Source organism: Balaenoptera borealis, assembly GCF_965194805.1.
Source record: "Balaenoptera borealis genome assembly, chromosome: 14".
NCBI lineage: Eukaryota > Metazoa > Chordata > Mammalia > Artiodactyla > Balaenopteridae > Balaenoptera > Balaenoptera borealis.
This window is the reverse complement of record NC_138875.1, coordinates 69,446,643-69,474,307: the sequence shown is the minus strand read 5'-3', so window position 1 is coordinate 69,474,307 and position 27,665 is coordinate 69,446,643. Positions and strand designations below refer to the sequence as shown.

Genomic DNA, 27,665 nt, shown 5'->3' with positions numbered 1-27,665 from the left:
AATCTATTTAGGGATTGTGTAGGCAGATGTAATTACAGATACATTTTAGCTTTCAACATTATAGAACAAGCATCTGAAGACGGGGGCTCAAGTAATTTACATTCAATGACATCACATGAAAGAGACAGCTGTACAACAGGAATAACAGGACACAACCTGTGTAGATTGAATTTTCATTTCCTGCACAGATGGGTGAAAATTACTAAACACTCAGGATATCCTATCTTCATACTGAAACACTAAATGGAATGGTTAGAAATAAAAACATCTTTCTCTGCAAAACCAAAGCAAGATTTCTATTAAATGCAGAAGGTTGTCCATAACTCAAAGAAGCAGGTGACAGATACCTGTACACCATTTCCCTGGGCCTTGTGACACCAACGTGTGCTTCTCTGCTTTTCTACTATGTGTGCTACTGGAGCAGGCAAAGTAGGGACAGAACTGTAGGCAGAGGTAGTTAATACTGCCTACTCCAAGAATATTTCATGGCATCAGATTATAATCTTCTAAGATTAAATCTTTACCTTCTGACTTCTAAAGTTAATTAAGGGACAGGAAGACTGGCTTGTTTACCCACTAACCAGTTGCTGAAAGACAACATCCTGTCTTGCTGGAGCTATAGTCTAACACCATATTATAACTGCATGTAGCTCATCTCTCAAATGCCACTAGTAGAATGTTTGAACCAAACTGATACATACAAAACTATATTCCCTCAAGGAGTTTAAAGTTACACTGCCTGAACCATACTTTATTGTAGATTATTTCAATGAAACCTAAACATGTTAGGTATTGCTGTAAAAAGACCACTGGTCAAGTAGGAACCCTGGACCTGGTGAATTGGATTATTATACTAAATTGTCACTATCTACTTAGGCTTAGTTTCCAAATCTATAAAAATAGATAACTTCTAGCTGTGATTTCCAAATTTTGGTTAAAAACCCCCAATATCCTGAGTTTCTGTAGCCGTAACTCAAAGTCTGCCTGCCCACAAATCAGGGATCCACATTTATCAACTAATGGTTGTAAATATGCACGCAATACTGCCACCCAGTGACCTGTCAACTCAAGAAAGGAATGACCATGTAACTGAACATCAAGAGGAATTTTCCTACTCCCTATTTTTAAAGGTCCCAAACTTGATTTCATTTACTTAAGTGCAGGAATACAATATCTCAAATAGTCCAAAACATTTAAGAAGTTTTATTGAAAACAAAATACAAAAACACCAGATTCTCATTTTAAAGTAAAACAGCATCTTTCACAACTTTCCAAGTACTCCACCATTCTTATCACTATTAAAAAACAAAACCAAGGTTCCAGATCCAAAATAATTAATGAACCCACTGGTGAACATTTTTCTCATGGTTCTAGCTTCCACTCATTTTTTAAATTTTACATTTGCACCTTTTCAAGAATGAGTAGCAGTTTTTATTTAATATCTGTGAGAACCGCACTTAACTTTCTTCATATGAAATAGAAAACCACACATACCCTAATCAAACTCAGAGAAAATACACATTTGTTCATTAAAGCTCACCTGCTTTAGATAATTTTTTCTCTTCACACATTAGCATAGTAAGCCAATGTTTGATCCATGCTGCAAAAGCTGTACAAAATGAAAAGACCTGTTAATTCCCTAGGGAAACCTTAAGGCAAAAGCAAAAGCCTTACTCTACAAAAGAAAAACAAAGCAGAGGCATGGGGACTGTGGAGACGGCTCAGATGAGTAAGCACCACAAGGATGAAGAAGACGATTTTTGTACAAACATATGCAGGATAAAGTTTAAAAAGGAGCATTGAACGTCCATGTTTCCTGCAGAAATAATGATCATGTCAGGTAAAATGACTCCTGAAACAAGTTCTGCTTGGATCTTAATTAACAGAATCTTATTAGTTCTCTCCTACATATACCCGTGGTATCAGAGCCTTGTTTCAGAGCTCTTCTTTCCTCCTGTTCACTGTACAGACCTGGATCCCAGGCCTGCCCAACAATCCCTATAGAAGACAGTGTTAGTGTGCTTGGGTCCTTCTTTGGAAAGCTGTCACCTCTCCTTCACCTGAACACTGGGACTAACTCCAAATTCCAGGCAGTCACTTCATGTTTTTGAGCTGTAGCAGAACAAACGCATGGAGGTTTCTTTAAGGCTACAAACTTTACAAGTTGGTCCCATTAACAATGACCGAGAGGCAGGAGTTTTTTAAACGGCATGAATCAAACACTTGCACATTTCAACAGAATACAGTTTACATTCATCTCTAAATCTGAGATTAAGAAACTATTAGCTGGTTTCCAACTGGTTTCAATACTGGTTTGAAGTTTGAATAATTTTACTGTGTAGACATTAAATATTTTGTTTAAATATTAAACATTAAATCTTTTCCTGACTATCCAGACAGAAATAGAGAAAGCAGGAACAACAGGCAGGAGAAGAAACAGTCCAGTTAACAGACTTGTGACTTCTATGCCATCTGTAAAAAGGGGAGGGACTTCGGCATGGGTTTCAAAATTGCCCGGGAGCTGCCTCCTAAAGTCACCTCTACTTGGCATAAACCATGTTTTCTACACAAGGTATCTGATTCCAACAAAGGCAAAAGAAACCCAGAAAACAAAACAGAAATAACTGGGGTGGTCTCCCATTGTCTGATAAAAGAGCTAGTATTACACTCAATAAGTTATAGTGGATATTCTGTAGCACTAAAGGAATTGTCATTTTACTTCGTACTACTGAGTCCTTGCCACACAGAAGAGCTCTTCCTGAGAAATAAAAAACTTCAATCCTGGTTACCCTCAGAGGATGCCTTGAGCCTGGGTAAGGTCCTCAAGATGAAGATTTCCTGCTAGCAGGAAGCTATTCTCTACTAACTTTTAGGCTTACTGCACCATAGTTGAAACAATAGGCAAATTGGCTATTTCAGTAAATCTCAATGTCACTTGCCCATATGTGCTCAGCGAATTATTCAGTCACTGTTTTCTAAATTAACATTAAAAAACTCAACTTGCTTATACAGGCACAACTTTTTTTTTTTAACTACAGAAGTTATATGGTGGGCTTAGCTGATACAGCACTGCCCCAGGATTACCTGAGGGATGCTTCTCCCAGAGCCAATTAGCACATGGTTTACCTCACAACCTTCTAAACTATCACTCAAAGTTAATTAAGCTGTAAACATTACTGGATAGCTGGGCTTATCAATTATGCAAGGGAAACCAAGGAGCAACAGTAGCACAAGGCAAAAAAGCCTCAAAGGAAAAACCTTTTCTTTGTATTTTTCATTGCATTTTCAGAGGCAAAGAGGGGAGCCACAACACTACTGGCTATTTAATCAATATAGCTACACTGAATTGACAACTAATATACAGGTTTCAGAGCCTCTGTTAATTTCCCCAGCATAGGCTTAAGCTACCGCCTCCTTACTCCTTCTCCCCAATCATATATAGTCACCACTGTAAACAGAGCTCATACCTACAGATGAAGTTGTGGCTCAACTGTCAAAGTACACGCAGTAGGAGAGCATCCTACTTTAATGCATCTTTTTCAACTCAAGTATCTGAATGATATAGACAATGTGACAGATGACTTAAAAGTCATGCTTACACATATAGCTTCTATACTTGACTTAGCAGAATGTACTTATTCCTTTAATAAGACCCCTAGAAAACTGCTTTTCTCTTGAGACAAGTTTCCATGGCAAAAGTTGAATTCAAGAAATGGCTACCCAAAATGAGAGTCCCACCCCAAATCACAGGTGGAGATATTACACCCGTTTCAAAACTTTCAAGTCCCTATACTGTACAAGCAGGCTCATGACTGAACACATAAGCCTTCTAAAATTTGACTTTAGTGTAGAAACTGGTGTCTAGAGTTCCATCTCTTCTTCTGTGCAAGCAGCTGTCTCCAAACCAGTGTAAACAGGCAACCCTGTTTGCCGAGGTTCCAAGAACAGTTCAGTTCTTTGAGGGAAGGCAGTGCCAGCAGCTGCATGCTTAGTTTGGCTCTCTCCTGTGTAGTTCTTAGCATTAGATGACGGCTTTGGCTTATCAGAAAGGAGTTCAGGGAGAGGTTTCCAGAGCACAAGCTCCATGGAAGGACGGCTCCTAAGACATAAAATACAGATTTTTATCAATAATTTTATAACATGAAAATAAAAGACATACATTGAAAAACTAATGTTTGCTACCTAACATCTAAAAACTGATGGGATTAAATAGATTTATGACAATCCAAATTGATCTTTACAAAGGCCACTCAAGTACATTAAATTTTACAGTTCTGCATGCATTTTTAAGCAAACCAACTGGTTGTACTGATGCTGTGATTAGAATATAAACATTCAACATGAAGAACAGAGGCCCTTGATTTAATTTATTATAGTTTTTTCTTAAATTGTGGTTAATATTAGCAGATGTGAGCTACTATCTTGTACTAAACCATTATAAATGAAAAAGAAACACTGGCCAAACACACTAAAAATATCTCAGTATGCCTTTTGCTTAGTACAGCTATGAAACATAATGCTTTTTGCAGTAAGCCACTGTCTGTGCTTACGCCCACCCCCTCGCCGCCCTCTCCATCTAGTGATGGTTTGATGGTTTCTGGGACCCAAGGGCAAGTAAGGAAAAATAAAACACAAACAATGAAGAACACCCACACCCACACACACAAGGCTAGCTTCTGGAAAACTACCAAGAGCAGAAAGTGCTATGTTTTAGGCTGGAGGGCAATGTGACCTGCTTACTCTTGGCTAAACTATTTACCTATCCTAAGGGCTGGGTAGTCAGAATTATAAGCTCAAGCTAGGAGGCTTATACAAAACCCTTGTGAGCTAACATCGAGCAGCAGTGGAACCCACTGTGTCTAAAGACAACACTGCCTCATCTACCTGACATCAGTGGGACTGGTATCCTAGGAGAATTTTTCAGATATCTGACACTTACGCTCACTGAGTACCAAGTCTATCTGAAGTCTTTTCTAGGCAACTCCTAAACGGCACTTTATAACTTGCCTACTACAGTTGGCCCTCCATATCTGTGGGTTTTTGATTCAGACCATTTTATTTTTTTAATTAATTAATTAGTTTATTTACTTATTTTTGGCTGTGTTGGGTCTTCATTGCTGTGTGCAGGTTTTCTCTAGTTGTGGCGAGTGGGGGCTACTCTTCGTTGCAGTGCGTGGGCTCCCCATTGCAGTGGCTTCTCTTGTTGTAGAGCACGGGCTCTAGGCGCGCAGGCCTCAGCAGCTACGGCATGCGGGCTCAGCAGGTGTGGCTCACGGGCTCTAGCGCGCAGGCTCAGTAGTTGTGGCACAAAGGCTTAGTTGCTCCGCGGCATGTGGGATCTTCCCAGACCAGAGCTCGAACCCGTGTCCCGTGCATCGGCAGGCGGATTCCTAACCACTGCACCACCAGGGAAGCCCCCAGACCATTTTATATAAGGGAACTGAGCATCCTTGGATTTTAGTATCCACAGGGGGTCCTGGAACCAATCCCCCCATGGATATTAAGAGACAACTGTACTTTACAGAGTCGGTAATGACCACTTGAGATCATCTAAGCTCAAGGACTACAAGAATTACAGGGCTATCATTAGTTCTTATGTAAATGGGCTCCAGGCTGCTTTGCTTTTCAGGTTCTTATGTTTGCTTTCCAGTTGCTTCTCCTGTTCTCACACTGTACTGTCACTATTCACTACTATGAGTTTGTCTGTTCTGCTGTTTGTGTGTTTCTACTCTGATGATCGAGGAAACCAGATAACTGAGCTGATCAAACTGGGTCTAAACTAAGTGCAAAATGGCTCTTAGAGCTAAAGGCCTGAGGGGCTACACACTATGAGGTAAGAATATGAGCTGTGGATTGTGGCCTTTGTGATAACTTTTTTGACTGCTGGGAGACTTTTGTTTCCTAGGTCCTAATAGTGGTCCTAGATAACTGAGAGAGCCAGGTAAAAGGTACTTTTGAAATGTGGTTCCTACATCCTATCATAGGAATTTGAGAGAATGGGTTCTTTTTTTTTAACTTCTTTATTGGAGTATAATTGCTCTACAATGGTGTGTTAGTTTCTGCTGTATAACAAAGTGAATCAGCTATACATATACATATGACAATGGGTTCTTTCTTGCCAATCCTCCCATTTCCAAATATTAGACCATTAGTGCATTTTAGGACTTCAAAACAACCCAGGGCTGAGTACACAAGGCAGCCAACTCCTGCTTGCATAGCATTTTGCTCACCCCAATGAACTAATAAGAAAAGGTCTCCAACCTGGGCTAAATACAAAATGCACTGTGCTTTCACTTGGTTGGCGATCCGGAAGTGTCTAGAGACTGGGTTTTCCCTCCAAGATCATAATTGAATGGAAACCAGAAACCAAAACTTACATGGACTCAATCATTTTCTTTGTAAAGACTTCATCAAATTCCCTCTTCAAACCTGTTTTCATGGTATCAGAAAGGACAAGGCTGGGGAGATGGTTAATATTTCTGTCAGCTTCAACTTCTTCATCTTCGTCAATTATTCTAAATAAAGACAGAAGCGAAGGAAGATAGAAAAATTATTTAGTTAAGCTATTATATATTCTATTAATTGGACAAAATTTTAAAAATAAAAAAAGGATAAACGCAACAGGTGCTACAGCAAAATATCAAGTAAAATATGAGACTATACCTGAGAGAAAGAAGTATACACAAAAGAGTTGTTCAACATTTAATCAAAATGTTTTACATTAGAGGCAATCAAATTTGAAGAATGTGTCCCTAAAAACCCTCATACGAAAAATATTCAGAGATAGTAAGTGAAAATATTAAGTACAGTTCTATGAGAAGAGCTTACTTTAACATTTAAAGTGTATACTTTGAACTTCCTGATTTTTATAGTCTGATACGTTGAGGATCAAGGAATCACCAAATGATGAATTAGACTAACTTGAAAGAGTAGAGATGTTACATAGGAACAATAATAAGCAGCTAAATATATGCTGCCCATTTACCTGTCCTCAATTTCCTGAAGCCTCCTTCGGGCAACTTCACACTGTGGTTCTCCCGTTGTCTGATCCATCTCTTCACAAATAACATCTAACATGCCAGGTGCAGAAAGGCCACTAGTGCACGGATTTACTCCATGACCCTCTATATCCTGATGTGCACAAAGAATCCAGTCATTAGGACCAGCACAGAGCCCTGCTTCAGTTAGCCTTTTCTTTCTTACTGGACAACTGAAAAAAAAAAAAAAATCAATGAAAATCCTGGCTAATATAAATGAAATGTGTATCATCCCCATCTCTAGTCAAATTCTTCTACGAAAAAACTCTAATTTTTGACAGTGTGTGATTACAAGATGGAAAATCACACATTTTCTTTTCTGTCACTCTCACAGCCTCCCTGAGATGTTTCCCTTACCGACATTTGTCAAATTAGGTTGCAACTGCAAGATTTTTGCCTTTCCAGATTAGAAGTGTTCGATGTGGGAATTTAAAGTCGTTACTTATTCAGCTCTGGAAAGGTCAAGTGGGAGGTAAAGAATACAAAAATCACTAAGTAGCAATTCAGTGCCAGCCATATTTTTTCATACTGCTGCTGCTCCATTACACTGGGCATATGAGGAGGTAATCTGCAGGCATCCTATATTCCCTTAGGGCAAAAATATATGCTTCATCAGGTCTGCAGCAAGTACTACAGGTGCAAATGGTATTGCTGATTTTTTGGTTCTCTCCAAAAATGGCAGAGGCTGTCATTTGCTCTATGGGTTCCTGACTAATAATGGGGCGCACTTTTCTCCTGCCTTGCAACATAAACTATCTTCACTTCCTAGAAATTTTGTATTTCCTTGAGACCTTAGAGTTCATCAAATCCAATTGCTTTGTTTTGCACATGTGGAAACAAGGACCTAGAAAACTAAAGTGCCCCCTCCAAAGTGTCATGTAAGGTGAGTTGTATTGATATTTTGGGTACCAGACCCCAGAGACAGACCCTGAATCCTACCTCTATGCCATTCTCACTAAAACCTCCTGCCTTGTTAGGGAAATTCAACTGTTCAAGCTCTTACCACGAACTAGTATCTGCAAGCACTATGACATGCCTGGTGTTTAGCTGAGAGCTGTCCTGAAGCAAGTTAAATAGACAACCAGCCCTGCTCTATTTGAGTATTTAGACCAAAAGTACATTATTGCCTGGGCATCACCAAGCACAATCTCAAGACCAGAACACAGTTCTACAACCAAAAAATTCATTAATGGCTACCAGAACTTCTGATTCTAAACTAAGAGTCAAAGGAAGAAGCATGTATTTTATAGAGAGAAATTTCTATTTCATGTGAAGACTATGAAAATCAACATTCAAGTCTCTGGCAATATAAAATCTGACAAGTAATAATGCTCTCTTGAACCTAGATTTTTGAATGGAATCAACTATTAAATGAGATGTTTAGTTTATAAATATTTTTAATTCATAAGATAGTATTAAGAATGTCTATCCATAAATCAAACATTTCTGTAATATTTGGATAAAGTATGTGACGTTTTCGAAAGCAGAAGAAAAAGTTATAGACATAAGAAGTCATGTTGGACTTCCCTGGTGGCTCAGTGCTTAAGAATCCACCTACCAATGCAGGGGACATGGGTTTGAGCCCGGCCCAGGAAGATCCCACATGCCGCAGAGCAACTAAGCCTGTGCGCCGCAACTACTGAGCCTGTGCTCTAGAGCCCATGAGCCGCAACTACTGAGCCCGCATGCCACAACTACTAAGCCCGCATGCCTAGAGCCTGTGCTCCGCAATGAGAAGCCACTGCACCGCAACAAAGAGTAGCCCCCACTCGCTGCAACCAGAGAAAGCCCGCGTGCAGCAACAAAGACTCAACACAGCCAAAAAAAAAAAAAAAAGTCATGTAAGAAAAAGCAGAATAAATCTAGAAGGAACAGGTAATTTCCTAGCATATCTAACAATTCAACTATTAAATACAGCTGAGGGACTTCCCTGCTGGTCCAGTGGGTAAGACTCCATGCTCCCAATGCAGGGGGCCTGGGTTCCATCCCTGGTGGGGAAACTAGATCCCGCATGCATGCAGCAACTAAGAGTTCAAATGCTGCAACTAAAAAATCCTGTATGCCACAACGAAGACCTGGAGCAGCCTAAATAAATAAATAAATATTTAAAAAAATATATCTTTAAATGCAACTGAGTATCAGAGCTGGGTTCTGATCTCTGATCTCCAACATAATTTGGGCTAAATTATTTCATGCCTCTAGGTCCACTTTGCAAATAATTAGAGATCAATGATGATTAAGTCCCAAAGAAAATGGGATATAAAAGACTTTAAAGTTCTGATAAGAGCTATGGAAGTGGCAGGCGGGCAGCACACTTCTGGGTATTTGACATCCAACCGTCCAGCCCCAGGGCCTCAATCTCTCCATGTGTATATTAAAGATGGCTATTTAACTTTTAAAGCCAATTGTTTGTACACTTCAAACTTTTTATTTATGACACTGGAATCCTTTATTCAATAATCTCCTATAGGGAACCCCAAAAGATAAAAGCAAAGAGGTCCCTGTGTATCCACAGCAATCCCAAGGCAATAAAGAACATAAATATTGTCTGGTCCAGAGTTTTTAAATTTTATTTTATTATTTATTTATTTAAAAAAATTTTTGGTCATACGCCGCAGCATTCGGGATTTTTAGTTCCCCAACCAGGGATCAAACCCACGCCCCGTGCAGTGGAAGCGCAGAGGCTTAACCACTGGACTGCCAGGGACGTCCCTGAAGTTTTTTAAAACTGAGACAACTTTCAAATCTACTGTCTCATTAGTCTATGTATCAACCAGGTGAGAAAATTCAAAGTTTCTGCTGGCAAAAAAAGGAAAAAAAAAGATCATACACAAAGTTGAAAGACAAACAACAAATCTGGGGAAAACAAAACATATATAATAAACTGGCTTCCTTAATAAAATTTCTTATAGATTAACAAGAAAAAGACCAATAAGCCAATAAAAAATATGCAGAAACATGAACAATTCACACAAAATGAAACACAGATGGCTTAAAAAAAAAGATGTTCAACATCGCCTATAATTTACAAAATACAAATTAAAACAGGGATCTAATTTCTTTAATTATAAAATGCCTATACTTATAAAAGTACATACAATCTAATAATTATGAAACAAAAATCCATGAAAATATTCAAGATATAGACTGCTGTCAGAATCCCAAAATGGTACTCTACTCCCTCCTCCCTGTAGGTAAATACTGTCTTTTATGGTAATCACTTCATTTTTTAAAAAATACATTATCAAGTATGTAGATATGCAATCTTCAAGTTTTTAGTTTTGCCTGGTTTTGAACCTTAGATATAAGGAATTATACTGTATACATATACATTCTTTTTTTTAATAAATTTTATTTTATTTTATTTATTATTTTTGGCGTTGGGTCTTCGTTGCTGTACGCAGGCTTTCTCTAGTTGCGGTGAGCGGGGGCTATTCGTTGGGGTGCGTGGGCTTCTCACTGTGGTGGCTTCTCTTGTTGTGGAGCACGGGCTCTAAGCGCGGGCTTCAGTAATTGTGGCTCACAGGCTCTAGAGTGCAGGCTCAGCAGTTGTGGCTCACGGGCTTAGTTGCTCCACGGCATGTGGGATCTTCCCGGACCAGGGCTTGAACCTGTGTTCCCTGCTTTGGCAGGCAGATTCTTAACCACTGCGCCACCAGGGAAGTCCCTACATATACATTCTTGTGATGTTTCTTTTGCTCATACTATAAGACACATCTAGGTTGATAGATGTGGGTTTTTTGTTTTTGTTTTTTTTTTTGCTGAATTGAACTCAGCAAAAAATTTACTTTATCCATTGTACTGTTCAGGGACATTCCAATTTTGAGCTATCATGAACAAGGATGCTATGGACTTTCTTGTACATGTCTCCTGATGAGCACATGTACATACTCAAGAGGAAAACTGCTGGGTAAATGGGTATGTGCACCTTCAACTCATGCGATAATGCAAAACTGTTTCCCAAAGTGTTGTAGCAATTTACATACTCATCCATAGTGTTTGAGAGTTCCTGGTGCTACAGAACCCTCCAGTATCTGGTGGTGAAGTATCTTATTGTGCCTTTAATATGCATTTCTCTAAAGACCGATGAGGTCAAAAATCTTTTCATTTAGTTGGTCATTTGGATATCCCCTTTGGGGAAATCTTTTACTCATTTTTTTTTTCAGACTGTCTGCCTATGAGATGCAATTTTTTACCTATCAGTTAAGTGGTGATCAAAAAGTTTGAAAATACAGTTCTGATGAGAAGATGGAGAAACAGGCATTCCCACTGTAAAAGGAGTATAAATTGGCAACTTTTTTCAAAATTCAAAATGCATATACTTTAAGATCCAGCAATTTCCCATCTAGGAATCCATTTACCTACTTGCAAATATATACAAAGAACTTAAAAAGAATGGTGGTCCAATTTCACTGCAGCACTATTTACAATAGCCAGGACATGGAAGCAACCTAATTGTCCATCGACAGATGAATGGATAAAGATGTGGCACATATACACAATGGAATATTACTCAGCCATAGAAAGGAATGAAATTGAGTTACTTGTAGTGAGGTGGATGGACCTAGAGTCTGTCATACAGAGTGAAGTAAGTCAGAAAGAGAAAAACAAATACTGCATGCTAACACATATATGTGGAATCTAAAAAAAAAAAAAATTCTGAAGAACCTAGGGACAGGACAGGAATAAAGACGCAGACATAGAGAATGGACTTGAGGACATGGAGGGGGGAAGGGTAAGCTGGGACGAAGTGAGAGTAGCACTGACATATATACACTACCAAATGTAAAATAAATAGCTAGTGCGAAGCAGCTGTATCGCACAGGGAGATCAGCTCCATGCTTTGTGACCACCTAGAGGGGTGGGATAGGGAGAGTGGGATAAGGAGGGTGGGAGGGAGATGCAAGAGGGAGGGGATATGGGGATGTATGTATACGTATGTATAGCTGATTCACTTTGTTATACAGCAGAAACTAACACACCATAGTAAAGCAATTAGACTCCAATAAAGATGTTAAAAAAAAAAAAAGAATGGTGGTCATGGTAGATTTGTTAGTAATAACAAAGATTAGAATTAACTTAGAAATCCATCACTAGGAGACTGGTTAATTATCTGTACCTAGCCTTACAATAGAATTCCACTCACCTGTTGAAAAAGAAATTAGGTAGAACTCTATGTGCCCATATGCAACAAGCTACAGGAGAGTAAAATGAAAAGATCCGATGTGCTGCAGTGTGAACAGTATCTTACTTACAATGTAAAAAACCAGAAATATATAGTTATAAACTTGTAAATTTTTACATTATCTTCCTTAGGAGACATAGGAAACAGGCAACAAGGGTAACCTCTGGGGAAAACTGGGAGCAAGGAGTTTAAGACTTTTCAATATGTAGCCTTCTGCGAACTCTTTTATTTTGTGCATATAACAATATTCACATGGCTCAAAGTTCAAACATTAAAATCGCTTATGCATTTTTTTAAACATTTTTATTGGACTATAATTGTTTTACAATGTTGTGTTAGTTTCTGCTGTATAACAAAGTGAATCAGCTATACGTATACATATATCCCCATATCCCCTCTCACCCTCCCTATTCCATCCTTCTAGGTGGTCACAAAGCACTGAGCTGATCTCCCTGTGCTATGCGGCTGCTTCCCACTAGCTATCTATTTTACATTTGGTAGTGTATATAAGTCCATGCCACTCTCTCACTTCGTCCCAGCTTACCCTTCCCCCTCCCTGTGTCCTCAAGTCCATTCTCTACGTCTGGGTCTTTATTACTGTCCTGCCCCTAGGTTCTTCAGAACCATTTTTTTTTTTTAGATTCCACATATATGTGTTAGCATGCAGTATTTGTTTTTCTCTTTCTGACTTACTTCACTCTGTATGACAGACTCTAGGTCCATCCAACCTCACTACAAATAACTCAATTTCGTTTCTTTTTATGGCTGAGTAATACTCCATTGTATATATGTGCCACATCTTCTTTATCCATTCATCTGTCGATGGTCACTTAGGTTGCTTCCATGTCTTGGCTATACAGTTGTTTACAGAGTGACAAGTTTCCCTCTGACCTGCCCAGCTCCGTTCTCTAAAAACGTAACCCATGTTATCAGTTCCTTGGACCTCCTTTCAGACACCTGTTTCACCCTTTCACTTAAAAACAAATAGCTATGGATATAAAATAGGTTAAATTAAGTGACCATTAAATGAATAAAAGGCACCTGAAACTTACTCATCCTCCTCCTCCTCTCGCTTGTGTTTCTTTCTATGGTGAACTGAAACACTGTTGAAACAAACCAGAAAATCAGTCAGTTGAGAAATTTATGGAGCGGGTGCGTTCAGCATCCACTTTCTGGCTCCGATAATCTTGCCCACCCCATTCCCACCAGCTGTCCCCTTCCTTGCCGAGTGGGATGGATATACAGGTCACAAGTTCAGTCAGGTATAGAGACTGAAATCTAAACTTCTCATTTGGTCAAGACCGGGGGAGATAAATTGAGGGGGACCACCGTAGGGAAAACGTATCGGGGCAGGCACCGGGCTAAGCACTTTATTTTATGATCCCACTAGGAGGACCCACTTCTGTCCCAAGTTGCGGATGAGAAAACTCAGTGTCCGAGAGGCGCTGAAAGTTAACAGCAGCGGCGGCTCCGCCGCGGTCTGGAGGGAGCGAGGCGAGTGCGTGCCCAGGGCAGCTCCAGGCCCGGCTCGACCCGGCTCGACCCGGCTCCCTTCCTCGCAGGCCCTGGGCGAGCTCGGACCGTCTCCTCACTTCCCGGGACGCAGCGGGGCCAGGGTCCGAACCGGACCCCCGCGCTTTGCTACCTCAGGCGACTTACGGTAACCGACTGTGGGGCTCAGTATCCTCATCAGCAACCTGGGGCTGAGAAGTCCCCGCCGAAGGTCGCGGGGAGGGTCAACTAGCCCGCGCCTGCCCGCCCGCCGCCCGCCGAGATCCTCACCGTCCGCGCGCCGCGCTCCCGCCCGGGCTGCTCGGGGCGGCGCGGGGTTCCCACCGCGGGGCCAGCTCGGTGCCGTCCGCCCCCGGCGGGAAGGCCCGGCCGGGGAAAGCCGGTGGCGGCTGTAGGAAGTCCGAGCCGCCTCTCAGCGGGAGGCCGCTGAAGGGCCGGCCGAGCGCGGCCATGGCCGGGGAGATGAGGAGGCTGCGCCCGCGGCCCCGGCCGCCCGCGGCCCCAGACCCGGCAGCGGCTGCCACAGCGACTGCCAAGAGGCGCCCGCTTCTGCGCCCGCTCCCGACCCCACGTCACGCCTTCTAGAACCCTCCACCCCAAGCCGCCCGGGGCACGCCGGGATTTGTTGTGTGTGGAGAACTGCTGACGCGAGGGTTGCCGGGAGTTGAAGTCCTTGCGGACTACAAACAAGATGGCTGCCCGACCGAGTCTCCGGGACTGGAGGATGGCCCTGGCCAACCTAGAATACGATCTAGGTTCGAATCCTCACTCAGCAAGTTATGGAACCTCTGTACCTCAGTTTTCTCAGTAGTAAAACCTGAAAACAGTAGTACCTATGTTCATAAGACCGATGGGAGAATTAAATGGATTAAAACATCTAGAGCCCTTTGGACACTTCTTGGCACATAGTACACGTTAAAAATCAGCTACTAATCCCTTCTGTGTTTTAATGTAAATGAAGTTGATGATGCCTTAGAGGGAACAGCATGGAGGATCAGGGAAAACCTCAGAGCTCTTGTGAGAGGGACTGGCAAGACTTCCAGGCTCTATGTGGGGCATCCAGAGACAAAGTCTTGCTAAAGGGCTAGCAGAATTTGCCACCACAACCACTGATCACGATCATTTTTCCCATCTCAGGAAATGGCACCATCATCTAGTCTGAGTTGCTTATTATACCAAAGTCAATGCCCTTCAGCCAAAGACCACCAAGAACACACCTGTAATTGACCAAAGATGGATTTATTGACTTACTGCAGTAAGGGAGTGTCTCAGTAAGAGGGTGTTAGAAAAGGCTTCCTATAGGATTTCGGTGTGTCATAGTGGGATTTGGGAGCAGGTCAAAGAAGCAGGGCTTTGCTCTGGACTTAATACTGTCAGGAAGCAGAGATAATTCTATGGTTATCTTAGCTAATCTTTTCTAGAAGGTGGGGGGAACGAAGGGAGCCTAAACCTACAGTTGGTAAAGAAGCAACAGTCCTTGCGTTAGCCAGGATGGGAGATGTTTGGTCATTTTTGTGCTTTGGACAATGTTTAGGATTGGATTACAGACAGGATTACAAAGGGGTCTTGCTTTTATCTTGATCCATAGAAGTCACATCTCAGCCCCTGTTTGATGTTGATGTTCTGTGAAATTGTTTAACAAGAAACACCAGGGTCCACCTGATAGTACCAGGCCAGTTTCAGCTGTCAGAAGATGCTTTTCTCTTTCTAACCAAAACCCTAAGCATCATCATTGATGCCTCTTTTTTGTTCACCGTCCCCCCCCCCCATATTTAATCAGTTAGCAAGTCCTATGGGGCTCGTGAAAGGCCTCCAGATTTCTCTTCATTTTTCCCCATCTCCATTGCCTTCATGATAGTATGGGAAAAAGTAAATGGACCCCTTTGTCTAATGTAATATGATTGATTCAGTTTAAGTTTTCTTAGTGACATTTACAATGCAGTTTTGCCTCCTTAAGGTAACACCCTACTTACCTCAACTGGATATAAAAGATATTCTCCTGGGTCACTTCTACAAATGGCCAACTCATTCCTCACCTGAAAAAAAAAATCCTTCCAGATGATGTTATATATACATATACATACAAATATACATTTATAAAAGGGAGTCCTACTCTATATATTACTCTGAAACTTCTTTTTCACCTAATTATATTTCTTGAATGTCTATCCAAATTCATTCTTTTATCCTTTAATTCACAATTCTATACTAAGTTGCATGCCCCTTATCAAGCAATGTATTAGAATTAATAATTTATTAGGTACTTCCTATTTGCAGGTGCTCTTTACCCAGATAAAGTCAAGTATTCCTCATAATAATGCTAAATTGGATGCTTTTATGCCCCCATTTTACAGATAAGGAAATTGAGGCAGGTTATGGTTCCCAATTCCCTCAGCTGTAAGTGATGGAGCCAGTGTTCAGCCCCAGGTCTGAGACCCTAGATCCTGCCTTAAACTTCTAGGCTTTGCTCCATCTCATTGAATTCCCTGGAAAAAAGTGCTTTGGGGGAATCAGTGAAAGCCTCAGTATAATGTGTCTGAGAGAGACTACATGGAGCTTTGGACTCCTGGAAGAAAAAAACAGGATCATTGTGCACTGTCTCCCACACTAGCTTGGGGAGAGTGGCTACGGAACTTAACAGTGGCCACTGAGAACATCTCTTCTTTTCAGTGACAATCCAGGCCTGCCTCCTAGAGGTGACTTCTGGCTCACCTCTCATAGGATTGGTGGGTCAGAGGCATACAGACACTTAGACGTTCCCTTCTTGACTCCTTTTTCCTGGTGGCTAACCTTATTTATCTTTTTATTAAAAAAAAAAAAGTCTGCTGGTTTTAAAACTAACACAGGTTCTTAGTAAAAAATTAGTTGAAGTGGTGATAAAAGGCTAGAGAAGCAAATAAAAATTGCCTTAATACCATCCCATTAGAAGCATGATTGTTATGAACATCCTTCCAGTCTTTTTTCTTATTTGTGTGTATGTGCACACTCACGTAACTGTGTGCTAGTGTCCAATACACACATAAGAGCTCTGCACTATCGCAACTAGACCACAGATACTCATATGACTCTATATAAAGACAGCAAAACCAAACTCAGGGTAATTTGTCTACATAATTAATAGTCGTTAGTTACTAGAGCTTAGCAAGAAACAACCTCGTCAGGATGTTCATACAAAAATATTAGGCTTCATCCCCTCTGGAAGAAAAGACACCAAACCAAAATGTTGATGGCAATACCAGAACTTACACTTTCTGGATATAAGTTTTTATTCTTTTCCAATGAATATGTACTATTTATTAGGCCATAAAGGATAAATGTTTTTGAAATAAACAATTGATGAGGTACAATGGACTGAATGTTTGTGTCCCCCCAAATTCATGTGTTGAAATCCTGACCCCCAATGTGATAGTATTAAGATAGTATTAGGCCTCTGGGAGGTGATTAGGTCATGAGGGTGGAGCCCTCACAAATGCCCTTATAAAGAGACCCTAGGAAGCTCCCCTGCCCCCTCTACCATGTGAGGACACAGCAGAAAGATGGCCATCTATGAACTAGGAATGTGTTGTCACCAGACACTGAATCTGCTGGCGCCTCCATCTCAGACTTCCCAGCCTCCAGAACTGTGAGCATAAATTTCTGTTGTTTATACAACACCCAGTCTATGATATTTGTTATATCAGCCCGGATGAGGTTAAAAACAAGAGGCTGAAAGAAGCAAACGACACCAGCAGCATGCATTTATTGAACACTTACTATGTACCAGGCACTGTGCTGAGGGCACTATTTCATGTCGGCTCCACAACAACTCTGTACTATGGTGTTAATATCACCACTTTGCAAAATTAGAGGCTAAGATTCAGTGAGGTGAAGGACCAATCTCAAGGTCTCACAGTTAGTAATGATGGTTCTAGAAAGATCTGACTGATTCCAAAACCAGGAATATCATTACCACTTTCCACAAGCAAATAGAAACTTTTTTTTTTCCTGCTGAGGATCCTCAAATGCATATTTGAGGGAAGATCCTTGCATTAGTCAGGGTTCTGCAGAGAAACAGAAACTACAGGATATACAGGGATATAACCTGGGATATATATATAAGAGGAGACCTATTACAGGAATTGACTTACTTGGTTATGGAAGCCAGGAAGTCCCACCATCTGCCATCTGCAACTAGAAAACCAGAAAGCCAGTGATGTAATTCAGCCTGAGTCTGAAGGCTTGCCAATCAGCGGGTTGATGGTGTAAGTCTCTGAGTGCGAAAGCCTGAGTACCAGGAGGACTGACGTCCAAGGGCAGAAGATGGATGTCTCAGCTCAAGCAGAAAGAGAGAGCCAATTTGCCCTTCCTCCTCCTCTTTCTTCTATTAGAGCCCCCAGTGTATTGGCGGGTGCCCACCCACATCGAAGGGCCATCTGCAATACTCAGTTCCCCAATTCAAATTCTAATCTCTTCCAGAAACATCCTCAGAAGCACACCCAGAAATGATGTTTTACCAGCTATTGGGGCATCCCTTAGGCTAATCAAGTTGATACATAAAATTAACCATCACAATCCCTAAGGAATTAATGCTCCTGCTTAAAAAAGGAGAACGACCTTGGCTGTCAAGGACAGAGTGAAACCTGTATGTTCAGGTGTTGCCAATGACATTCCAAATAGAGGAGCCCCTTCTCAAAAGCAGCATTTGTTCTCAGATCATAAAAGAATTGGTGTACTATGGCTACAGGCATGGAAAAAAAATGTGTGCGTATGAGGATAAAAAAGGATGCAATATGTAAATAGGAAACACTGTGTTAGGGCACGGGAATTTTTCATGATTATTTTAAAGAAAATCCCAGAATTGTATTTTATCTGTAAATGCTTTAACATTTATCTCTAACAAATATTTAAAACAAAACAAAACAAAACATAACCACAGTGCTTTTATCATACCTAAACAGAATTAATAATAGTTCTTTAAAATCATCTCATCCGTATTCACATTTTTCCAAGTGTCCCCACATGTCTTTTTTCCATTGGTTTGATGGCATCACAATTCAACCTCGCATTAGGTTTGCCTGTCTCTTTTTTTTTCTTAATTCTTTTTTTCATTTCTAATATCCTACTGGTCTTTTAAAACAATTATTTATTTATTTATTTAATTTTTTTGGCTACGTTGGGTCTTCGTCACTGCGCGCGGGCTTTCTCTAGTTGTGGCAAGCGGGGGCTACTCTTCGTTGCGGTGCGCAAGCTTCTCATTGCGGTGGCTTCTCGTTGCACAGCATGGGCTCTAGGCGTGCGGGTTTCAGTAGTTGTGGTGCATGGGCTCAGTAGTTGTGGCTCGCAGGCTGTAGAGCGCAGCCTCAGTAGTTGTGGCACACAGGCTTAGTTGCTCCGCGGCATGTGGTATCTTCCCAGACCAGGGCTTGAACCCGTGTCCCCTGCATTGGCAGGCGGATCCTTAACCACTGCGCCACCAGGGAAGCCCTTGCCTGTCTCTTGAGTCTCCGTTAGTCTAGACCTCCCGTCTGCTTTTTCCCTTGTTCATCATTTGTTGACTAATAGGTCATCTGGTCATTGGCATTGTCCTGGTGAGCACTGATGGTGGTGATGAGGTTTCTTCACATGGCTTCTCGGGTCGACATCAACAAGGGAGCCTGGAGCAGAAGAGGAAGGAAATGGCAGATACTCCCACCTGCCGGGTAAGCACAGTCCCAGTGGCTGGCAGCTTCCTCGTGCAGGCAATTAGGATTTTGCAGAAGAACTGGGATATTGGTATCGCCATGACTCCAGAGGCTCTGTTTTTCTCTTCCCTACTGGAGCCTCCTAGCTGGTCTCCCTGCTCCACTCTTGCCTTCCAACCCGTGAGCCACAGAGATATTTGTCCACCATGTAATCCTGATGTGCTCCTCCCCTGCACTAAACCCTTCTATGACTCCCTATTACTCTTAAGGGGGTCCAACCTCCTTACCAGACTCCACATTCCTTCAGGTTCCCTCCCCTTCCCACCTCCCGAGCTTTATCTCTATCCCCACCTGATGTCTGCATCCAGCAGTTTGGATTTTCTTCAGTTTTCTATTGACTTCCTCTTGCTTCTTCTCTCTCACCTCCAAACTTTTGCATACATTTTTCCTTCTCCCTGGTAACAACTTCCTTCTTTTGCATCCAAACCGACCTATCCAGGATATCAGATGTTTGTGATGCTTTTGGAGGCATAAGAGGGGAGGTACTATAGATTGCAGGCAATGACAAGTGGGCCTACTTGAAGCTCTTGGAGTACATTCTCTGGAGAATGTATTCTGCCAGGGGTAGGCTTGAAAGTAGGAAATGAAGGATTTTCACACAGCTCTTTGGGGTTAGCATCAATGAGAATGCCCAGGACCTTAGTTGGTTTCCTTGGTGCCCATGACTCAGGCAGAATAAATGGGCAATAGGTCTGGGCAATGAAGCAACAGCCTTGTTTCCACATTGTCCTGAGGAACAATGGAGGAGCTCCCGTACTCATTCTTAGCTATTCATTATGTGTTGTTCTCACAGCTCTGATATGTATTGAAAAAAATAAAACTGAATTTATTTATAAAGTTTTATCTAGAGATATTTTCCCATGCATTACACTGTGATGTGACCTACAATTTTCTTTCTATTATTTCTCCACAGACTGAGCGATGGAATGTTTGTGTTGGCACTGGTCCACCCCAGGGCGGGTATGCTCCTCCCTAACCACAATACACACTCCTGGGTGGCAAGGAGATTCAATCAAAGGCAACTCTTACAAGTGCTTCAGCTGTCTTTCACTTTTCTGAACTCTAGAATTTCTGCTCTTTAACATTATCAATTTTGAAATTAGTTTTTTTTTTTTTAAATTTCAATATGGCTGATCAAGAAGCTGACTGTCCTTTGAGTTCTTTATTTTATTTTATTTTTTATAGTTTAGACTAACTCATATTGTTTATTTATTTATTTATTTAATTTATGGCTGTGTTGGGTCTTCGTTTCTGTGCGAGGGCTTTCTCCAGTTGCGGCGAGCGGGGGCCACTCTTCATCGCGGTGCGCGGGCCTCTCACTGTCGCGGCCTCTCTTGTTGCGGAGCGCAGGCTCCTGACGCGCAGGCTCAGTAATTGTGGCTCACGGGCCCAGTTGCTCCGCGGCATGTGGGATCTTCCCAGACCAGGGCTCGAACCCATGTCCCCCGCATTGGCAGGCAGACTCTCAACCACTGCGCCACCAGGGAAGCCCTTGAAATTAGTTTTTCATTGATAAGATGAGTGGTGTTTAAGATGTGGACTAATTGGAATTACTTTGGGGGTGTCTTCATCCTGGCATTAATAAGGTATAAAAATCTAGTGAGCCCTTCACCCTCTTGTACTCAAGATAGCATTCTTGGTTTGATTCTTAACTAGTCCTGTGCTCCATACTGGTGGGGAGGGTTCTTGGTCATACCCTGCCACTGGAATACTTTTTCATTTGCCTCAGATGAACCTTTTGTGTAATGAATTTTGGAGAAACAAAGAGGAACAGAGCTGGGACTTGGAGATTCTAGAATAAGTCGTATCACTATTTTGTGCCTGCTTGCTAAATGTCCTTACTGAAGGAAGAATTTTTTGTGAAACTTGCTTTCATTAAAACCTAGTAGAGGGCTTCCCTGGTGGCACAGTGCGGGGAACACGGGTTCAAGCCCTGGTCTGGGAAGATCTCACATGCCGTAGAGCAACTAAGCCCGTGTGCCACAACTACTGAGCCTGTGCTCTAGGGCCTGCGAGCCACAACTACGGAAGCCCTCTCACCACAACTACTGAAGCCTGCGTGCCCTAGAGCCTGTGCTCCGCAACAAGAGAAGCCCCACTCGCTGCAACAAGATAAGCCCCACTCGCTGCAACTAGAGAAAGCCCACACGTAGCAACAAAGACCCAACACAGCCAAAAATAATAAATAAATAAAATAAATAAATTTATTTAAAAAACCTAGTAGAAAAAGAAAACAAACCCCAAAAAACCTAGTAGAACCAAAGGGTGAAAAAGAAATCCCAGGGGAAACTGGGAAATGCTTTGAGATGAATGAAAACAAAAATACAACATACCAAGACTTATGGGATTCAGTAAAAGCAATGCCTAAGGGAAATTTAGCTATAAACACTTCCACCTTAAGAAACTAGAAAAAGGAAGAGTAAACTAAATACAAAGCAAGGAGAAGGGAGGAAATAATAAAGATTAGAGCAGAAATAAATGAAATAAAGAGTAGAAAAAAAGAGAGAAATCAAGGAAACTAAAAGTTGATTCTTTGAGAAGACTAACACAACTGACAAACTGACAAACCTTTAGCTAGATGGATCAAGAAACAGAAAGCAAAGACTCAAATTACTAAAATTAGGAATGAAAGAGGGAATTATAAGGGAAAATCATAAACAAATGTATGCCAACAAATTAGATAATTTATATGAAATGGATAAATTCATAGAAAGACAAATTAAAACTGATTTGAGAAGAAATAGAAATTTTGAATAGACCTATAATAAGAGACTGAATTAGTAATTAACAATCTTCCTACAAAGAAAAGACCAGGTCCACATGGCTTCACCAGTGAAATCTACTGAATATTTAAAGAAAAATTAACAGCAATCCTTTACAAACTCTTCCAGCAAATAGAAGAGGAGGGAAATTTTCCCAATCCATTATAAGAGGCCAGTGTTACCTTGATGCCTAAATCAAATACTAACTAAAGAATGTCACTCACCATCTGGCTTTATAAGGATTAGGTCATTAGCCACTGCAAGAGCTGACTTTCAGCACACTCTGAAAGGAGTTCAGGGCAGAGATCAGGAATGAGGCACTCTGCTCTGGGAAATCTGGCAGGTCTGCAGGTAGATAGATTTTTTAAAAAATTTATTTTATTTTTGGCTGCGTTGGGTCTTCATTGCTGCACGCGGGCTTTTCTCTGGTTGCAGTGAGTGGGGGCTACTCTTCGCTGTGGTGCGCGGGATGTTCACTGCAGTGGCTTCTCTTGTTGCAGAGCACGGGCTCTAGGCACGCGGGCTCAGTAATTGTGGCTCTCAGGCTGTAGAGCACAGGCTCAGTAGTTGTGGCACACAGGCTTTGTTGGTCCACGGCATGTGGGATCTTCCCGGACCAGGGCTCGAACCCGTGTCCCCTGCATTGGCAGGTGGATTCTTAACCACTGCGTCACCAGGGAAGTCCCTGTTTGTAGATTTTTTGATGATGGCTATTCTGACCGGTGTGAGGTGCTATCTCATTGTAGTTTTGACTTGCATTTCTCTAATAATTAGTGATGTTGAGCATCTTTTCATGTGCCTCTTGGCCATCTGTATGTCTTCTTTGGAGAAACGTCTATTTAGGTCTTCAGCATAGTTAATATTTTGATCTTGTTCCTTTCATTAATTTCTTAAGTGCAACCATCTTCACATAATTGAGATCATATTGTCTGCACAGGTTTGTATTTTGGTTTGTTTTGTTTTTTCTAAATTTATTTATTTATTTTTGGCTGCGTTGGATCTTCGTTGCTGTGCATGGGCTTCCTCTAGTTGTGGCGAGCGGGGGCTACTCTTTGTTGTGGTGCACGGGCTTCTCATTGCAGTGGCTTCTCTTGTTGCAGAGCTGGGCTCTAGGCGAGCGAGCTTCAGCAGCTGTGGTACACGGGCTCAGTAGTTGTGGTTCGTGGGCTCTAGAACGCAGGCTCAGTAGTTGTGGCTTGCGGGCTCTAGAACGCAGGCTCAGTAGTTGTGGCGCTCAGTAGTTGCTCCGCGGCATGTGGGATCTTCCTGGACCAGGGCTCAAATCCGTGTCCCCTGTATTAGCAGGCAGATTTTATTTTTAATTAATTAATTAATTTTTTTTTTTTTGGCTGCATTAGTTCTTTGTTACTGCGTGGGCTTTCTCTAGTTGTGGCAAGCAGGGGCTTCTCATTGCATCATTGCAGTTCACGGGCTTCTCATTGCAGTGGCTTCTCTTTTTGCAGAGCACGGGTTCTAGGCACGTGGGCTTCAGTAGCTGTGGCTCACGGGCTCTAGAGCACAGGCTCAGAACTTGTGGCGCATGGGCTTAGTTGCTCCATGGCATGTGGGATCTTCCTGGACCAGGGATTGAACCCGTGTCCCCTGCCTTGGCAGGGGGATTCTTAACCACTGCGGCAAGCAGATTCTTAACCACTGCGCCACCAGGGAAGTCCCTTTTGCTTTTTTTCTTAGTATAACTTTAAATTGCCAAGGAAAAGCCTGAGTACATTTTTGCATTTATTCATTCATTCTCTCAATCAAAATATACATGTATAAATATGTATGTTTATAACTATATGTATATATGTGAACACACATACATATATAGTGATACATTTGCATGTAAGGTACTATGTTGGCCGCTTCTTGGAAAGTTTATTGTCTTTCACGGCACAAAAGTTATCTATAATATAAAGCAGACTATGAAGAATGTCCATGTTCTCTTGTAATTCAGACAAGGAACCTCTCTGGATTATCTAAACTTTGTCTCACAAAGTTTCTTTGTTTGTAGATTCCTCTCTTTGGTGCTAAGACTGTTAGCCGGAGAAGTCCTGATGGACTAGTGCTGAGCAAAGCTGAATTTGTTGAGAAAGTTCGTCAGAGTAATCAGGCCTGTCATGATGGAGATTTCCACACAGCTATTGTTCTGTACAATGAAGCCCTAGCTGTTGACCCTCAGAACTGCATCTTATACAGCAATAGATCTGCAGCCTATATGAAAATCCAGCAGTATGACAAGGCACTGGACGATGCAATCAAAGCCCGACTTCTCAATCCCAAATGGCCAAAGGTAGAAATTTCATTTACTTTCACGGAATCTTTTGTGCTGATTTCTTATTTTAATGTAACACTTTATTGACTGAGTGCAGTTATTAATTTTTTAATAGTCTGTACTTCAGCAAGATGTGGAATGGCTTCATTGAGCTGGTACACTAGTGAATAGCTTCCTTTTTTTATGCTTTGGAAGTATGCTTTCCTTGTCTAAGTTTAATTCTTTTCCTGCATGTTTGAGATATAAATTTTATTTTTACTCAGTTTCTTGATAGGATGCGTTCTAGTTATTTTATAGGTTTTGGACATCTCTTTTTTGCACAGATGTTTTAGATGGAGTATTATGATCAGCCACATGCAATTACTTAACATAGTTTCAACCCTGTTATAAATTTTGACTATTCAGATGATATAGAAAAATACTTAGGACTTCCCTGGTGGCGCAGTGGTTAAGAATCTGTCTGCCAGTGCAGGGGACATGGGTTTGAGCACTGGTCCAGGAAGATCCCACATGCTGCGGAGCAACTAAGCCCGTGCGCCACAACTACTGAGCCTGCGCTCTAGAGCATGCGAGCCACAGCTACGGAGCCTGCGTGCCACAACGACTGAAGCCCGCGCACCTAGAGCCTGTGCTCCGCAACAGAGAAACCACTGCAATGAGAAGCTTGCGCACTGCAACGAAGAGTAGCCCCCACTCGCTGCAACTAGAGAAAGCCCACGACATGCAGTAACAAAGACCCAACGCAGCCAAAAGTAATTAATTAATTAATAATTAAAAGAAAAGAATTTGGTCTTTGTCTCTGGTTCCTGGAGGGAGATTCTAAACCCTCGGAATTTCTTGAGTGATAGGTGTGTGTGTTATTCATGAGCTCCTCAGATCACTCCTGAGTTTATGCTAATGAATGAGGTGACTCCAGATGGGGGCTGGTCACCAAACAGACCACCCACGTGATTAGAGGATTGTGGCTTTGGACCAGCGCAGCCCCAGGGAGAGGAGGGAGACTGAAGATTGAATCCAACCACACGGCCAGTGGTTCAATCAATAATATTTGCACAATAAAACCCCAATAAAAACTCTGGACACCAACATTTCTGATTGGTGAACACAGTGATATACTGGGAGGGTGAAACACCCTGAATCCATGGGGAGAGGGCATGGAAACTCTGCACTCAGGACCCTACCATACCTTGTACTATGTGTCACTTCATTTGTATCCCTAACAATGCAACTGTCATCATAAACATAACTTTTCCCTCAGTTCTGTGAATCATTCTAGTGAATTATTGAACCAAAGAGGTGTCACGGGAACCTCCTGGATTTGTAGCTGGTCTGTCATAAGTATAGGTGACCTGAGGACCCTATGTGATGCTGGCATCTGAAATAAGGGAAATCTTGTTTGACCTAATCCTGTGCCCTTAAACTTGTGGAGTCTGATGCTAACTGTAGGTGGTTAGTGTCAGAATTACACTGCAGTATTGCACTGGTGTCAGAACAGCAAGGGACCCAGAAAGCCAAATGATCTTAATAAAGAAGAACAAAGTTGGTGCATTCAACCTCTCTTCTGCGATGAGAAAAACACACAGAGTTCTGAGCTGGTGCCCAGGCATTTTACAATGTGATAACCCTGCTCACATCCAGAGTCTGAACATCTAGATAAGGACTTGAGTTTAGCATCCCCGCTGTTAAGTTCCCACTTTGCTTTTCCCAGGGCACCTCTTAAAGTAACCACTTGAGAGTTAAGCCTGTAAAAAGTTAGTCACCTCCGCCCCAACTACCTAATAAGTAATAGGTGCTTACTACCCTGCTCTCTATCTCCTGCTTACTCCTGACCTGGGATGGAGGACTGCCTTTCCCCCAGCTCACTGTAAACCACCTCCCTTTCTGGGATCTATAAGTAAAAATTCTTGTGACTTTACTTCCTTTGTGTGGGTATATTGAAACTTTGCCTTTAATCAAAATCACCCCATGGGTTTCACTTCCCCAAAGTGGGAGCTCGGATGCTGAGGGAACCACCTGGGGATCCCAAGTGGGTGGTTTGAGCCCCCTTATTCAGCAGGTCATAATCTGCATATTCTTAATTTAATACACCGGCTCCAGCTTCTCAACACACTTTCCAATTTCAAAACAGTGGGGTACTGGTATAAGGATAGACATATGGATCTACAGAATAGTATTCAGAATGCAGAAATGTACTACATTTATGATCAGTTAATTTTCAACAAGGGTGCCAAGACAATTCAATGTGGGGGGGATGGACTGTTCAACAATGATTTGGGGACAACTGGATAGTCACTTGCAAGAGCGAGGTTGGACCCCTGCTTCACATCATACATAAAAATTAACTCAAAATGGAGGAAAACATTTAGAAGTAAATATTTGTGATCTTGGGTTAGGTAATGGCTTCTTAGATATGACACCAAAAGGATAAGAAAAGATTTATAAGTTGGGCTTCATCAAAATTAAAAAGAAATGTGGTTCAAAGGATATCATCAAGAAAGTGAAAAGATGGCTCACAAAATGGGAGAAAATATTTGCAAGTCATATATCCAATAAGGGACTTGTATGCAGAACACATAAAAAAAATTCTTACAACTCAGCAATAAAAAGACAACCCAGGGACTTCCCTGGTAGTCCAGCAGTTAAGAATCCACCTTGAAATGCAGGGGACGCCAGTTCGACCCCTGGTTGGGGAACTAAGATCCCACATGCCACGGGGCAACTAAGCCCGCGCGCCACAACTAGAGAGAAGCCCGCGCACAACAACGAAGAGCCTGCGTGTCACAACTAAGACCTGACGCAGCCAATAAATAAATAAATAAACAAATAAAAAGACAACCCAGTTTTAAAATGGGCAAAGGATGTGAATTGACATTTCTTCAAAAAAGATTTACAAATGGCTAGTAAGTACATGAAAATATGTTCAACAACATTAGTCAGAAATGCAAATCAAGATGAGGTACCACTTTATACCTACCAGGATGGCTAAAATTAAAAAGACAGACAATAACAAGTGTTTACAACAGTGTGGAGAAATTGGAACCTTCATACACTGCTGGTGAGATTGTAAATGGTACAACCACTTTGGAAAACAGTTTGGCAGTTCCTCAACAGATTAAACACAGGGTTACCATACAAAATTCCACTCCTAGGCATATGCTCAAGAAAAATAAAATATAT

The 27,665-nt window shown here is 41.7% G+C and overlaps 3 protein-coding genes across 3 annotated transcripts in view; 1 reads left to right on the top strand and 2 right to left on the bottom strand.

Moving 5' to 3' along the window:
* Positions 1–1,188: 1,188 nt before the first annotated feature.
* CCDC117 (coiled-coil domain containing 117) lies at positions 1,189–18,238 on the bottom strand. Its single transcript, XM_082355610.1, has 6 exons — positions 17,862–18,238; positions 14,005–15,770; positions 13,275–13,325; positions 6,986–7,210; positions 6,378–6,515; positions 1,189–4,099 (listed from the first exon to the last, which is right to left on the bottom strand). Exons 2-6 carry the CDS (start codon positions 14,184–14,186, stop codon positions 3,862–3,864), a joined length of 834 nt encoding a protein of 277 aa, XP_082211736.1. The 5' UTR covers positions 14,187–15,770; positions 17,862–18,238; the 3' UTR covers positions 1,189–3,861.
* Positions 18,239–20,591: 2,353 nt separating this feature from the next.
* HSCB (HscB mitochondrial iron-sulfur cluster cochaperone) overlaps positions 20,592–27,665 on the bottom strand; it is a 31,033-nt gene continuing 23,959 nt past the window's right edge. Inside the window, exon 6 of the mRNA XM_082355612.1 lies at positions 20,592–23,509. Within this exon, the coding sequence (XP_082211738.1) occupies positions 23,451–23,509 (59 nt within the window). The 3' untranslated portion in view covers positions 20,592–23,450. The remainder of the gene's footprint in view (positions 23,510–27,665) is intronic.
* The window catches only part of TTC28 (tetratricopeptide repeat domain 28), a 648,733-nt gene continuing 644,521 nt past the window's right edge, over positions 23,454–27,665 (top strand). Inside the window, exon 1 of the mRNA XM_082355559.1 lies at positions 23,454–24,506. Coding sequence (XP_082211685.1) covers positions 24,432–24,506 — 75 coding nt within the window. The 5' untranslated portion in view covers positions 23,454–24,431. The remainder of the gene's footprint in view (positions 24,507–27,665) is intronic.

Bases quoted from the DNA above. Each gene is read 5' to 3' on its own strand.
- CCDC117 (XM_082355610.1), bottom strand. From the start codon at position 14,186: ATGGCCGCGCTCGGCCGGCCCTTCAGCGGCCTCCCGCTGAGAGGCGGC. The intron at 13,326-14,004 runs GTGAGGATCTCG...TTGTTTCAACAG, and splicing joins GGGAGCGCGGCGCGCGGACG to TGTTTCAGTTCACCATAGAA. The intron at 6,516-6,985 runs GTAAATGGGCAG...GTCTTTATTTAG, and splicing joins CTTCAGGAAATTGAGGACAG to AATAATTGACGAAGATGAAG.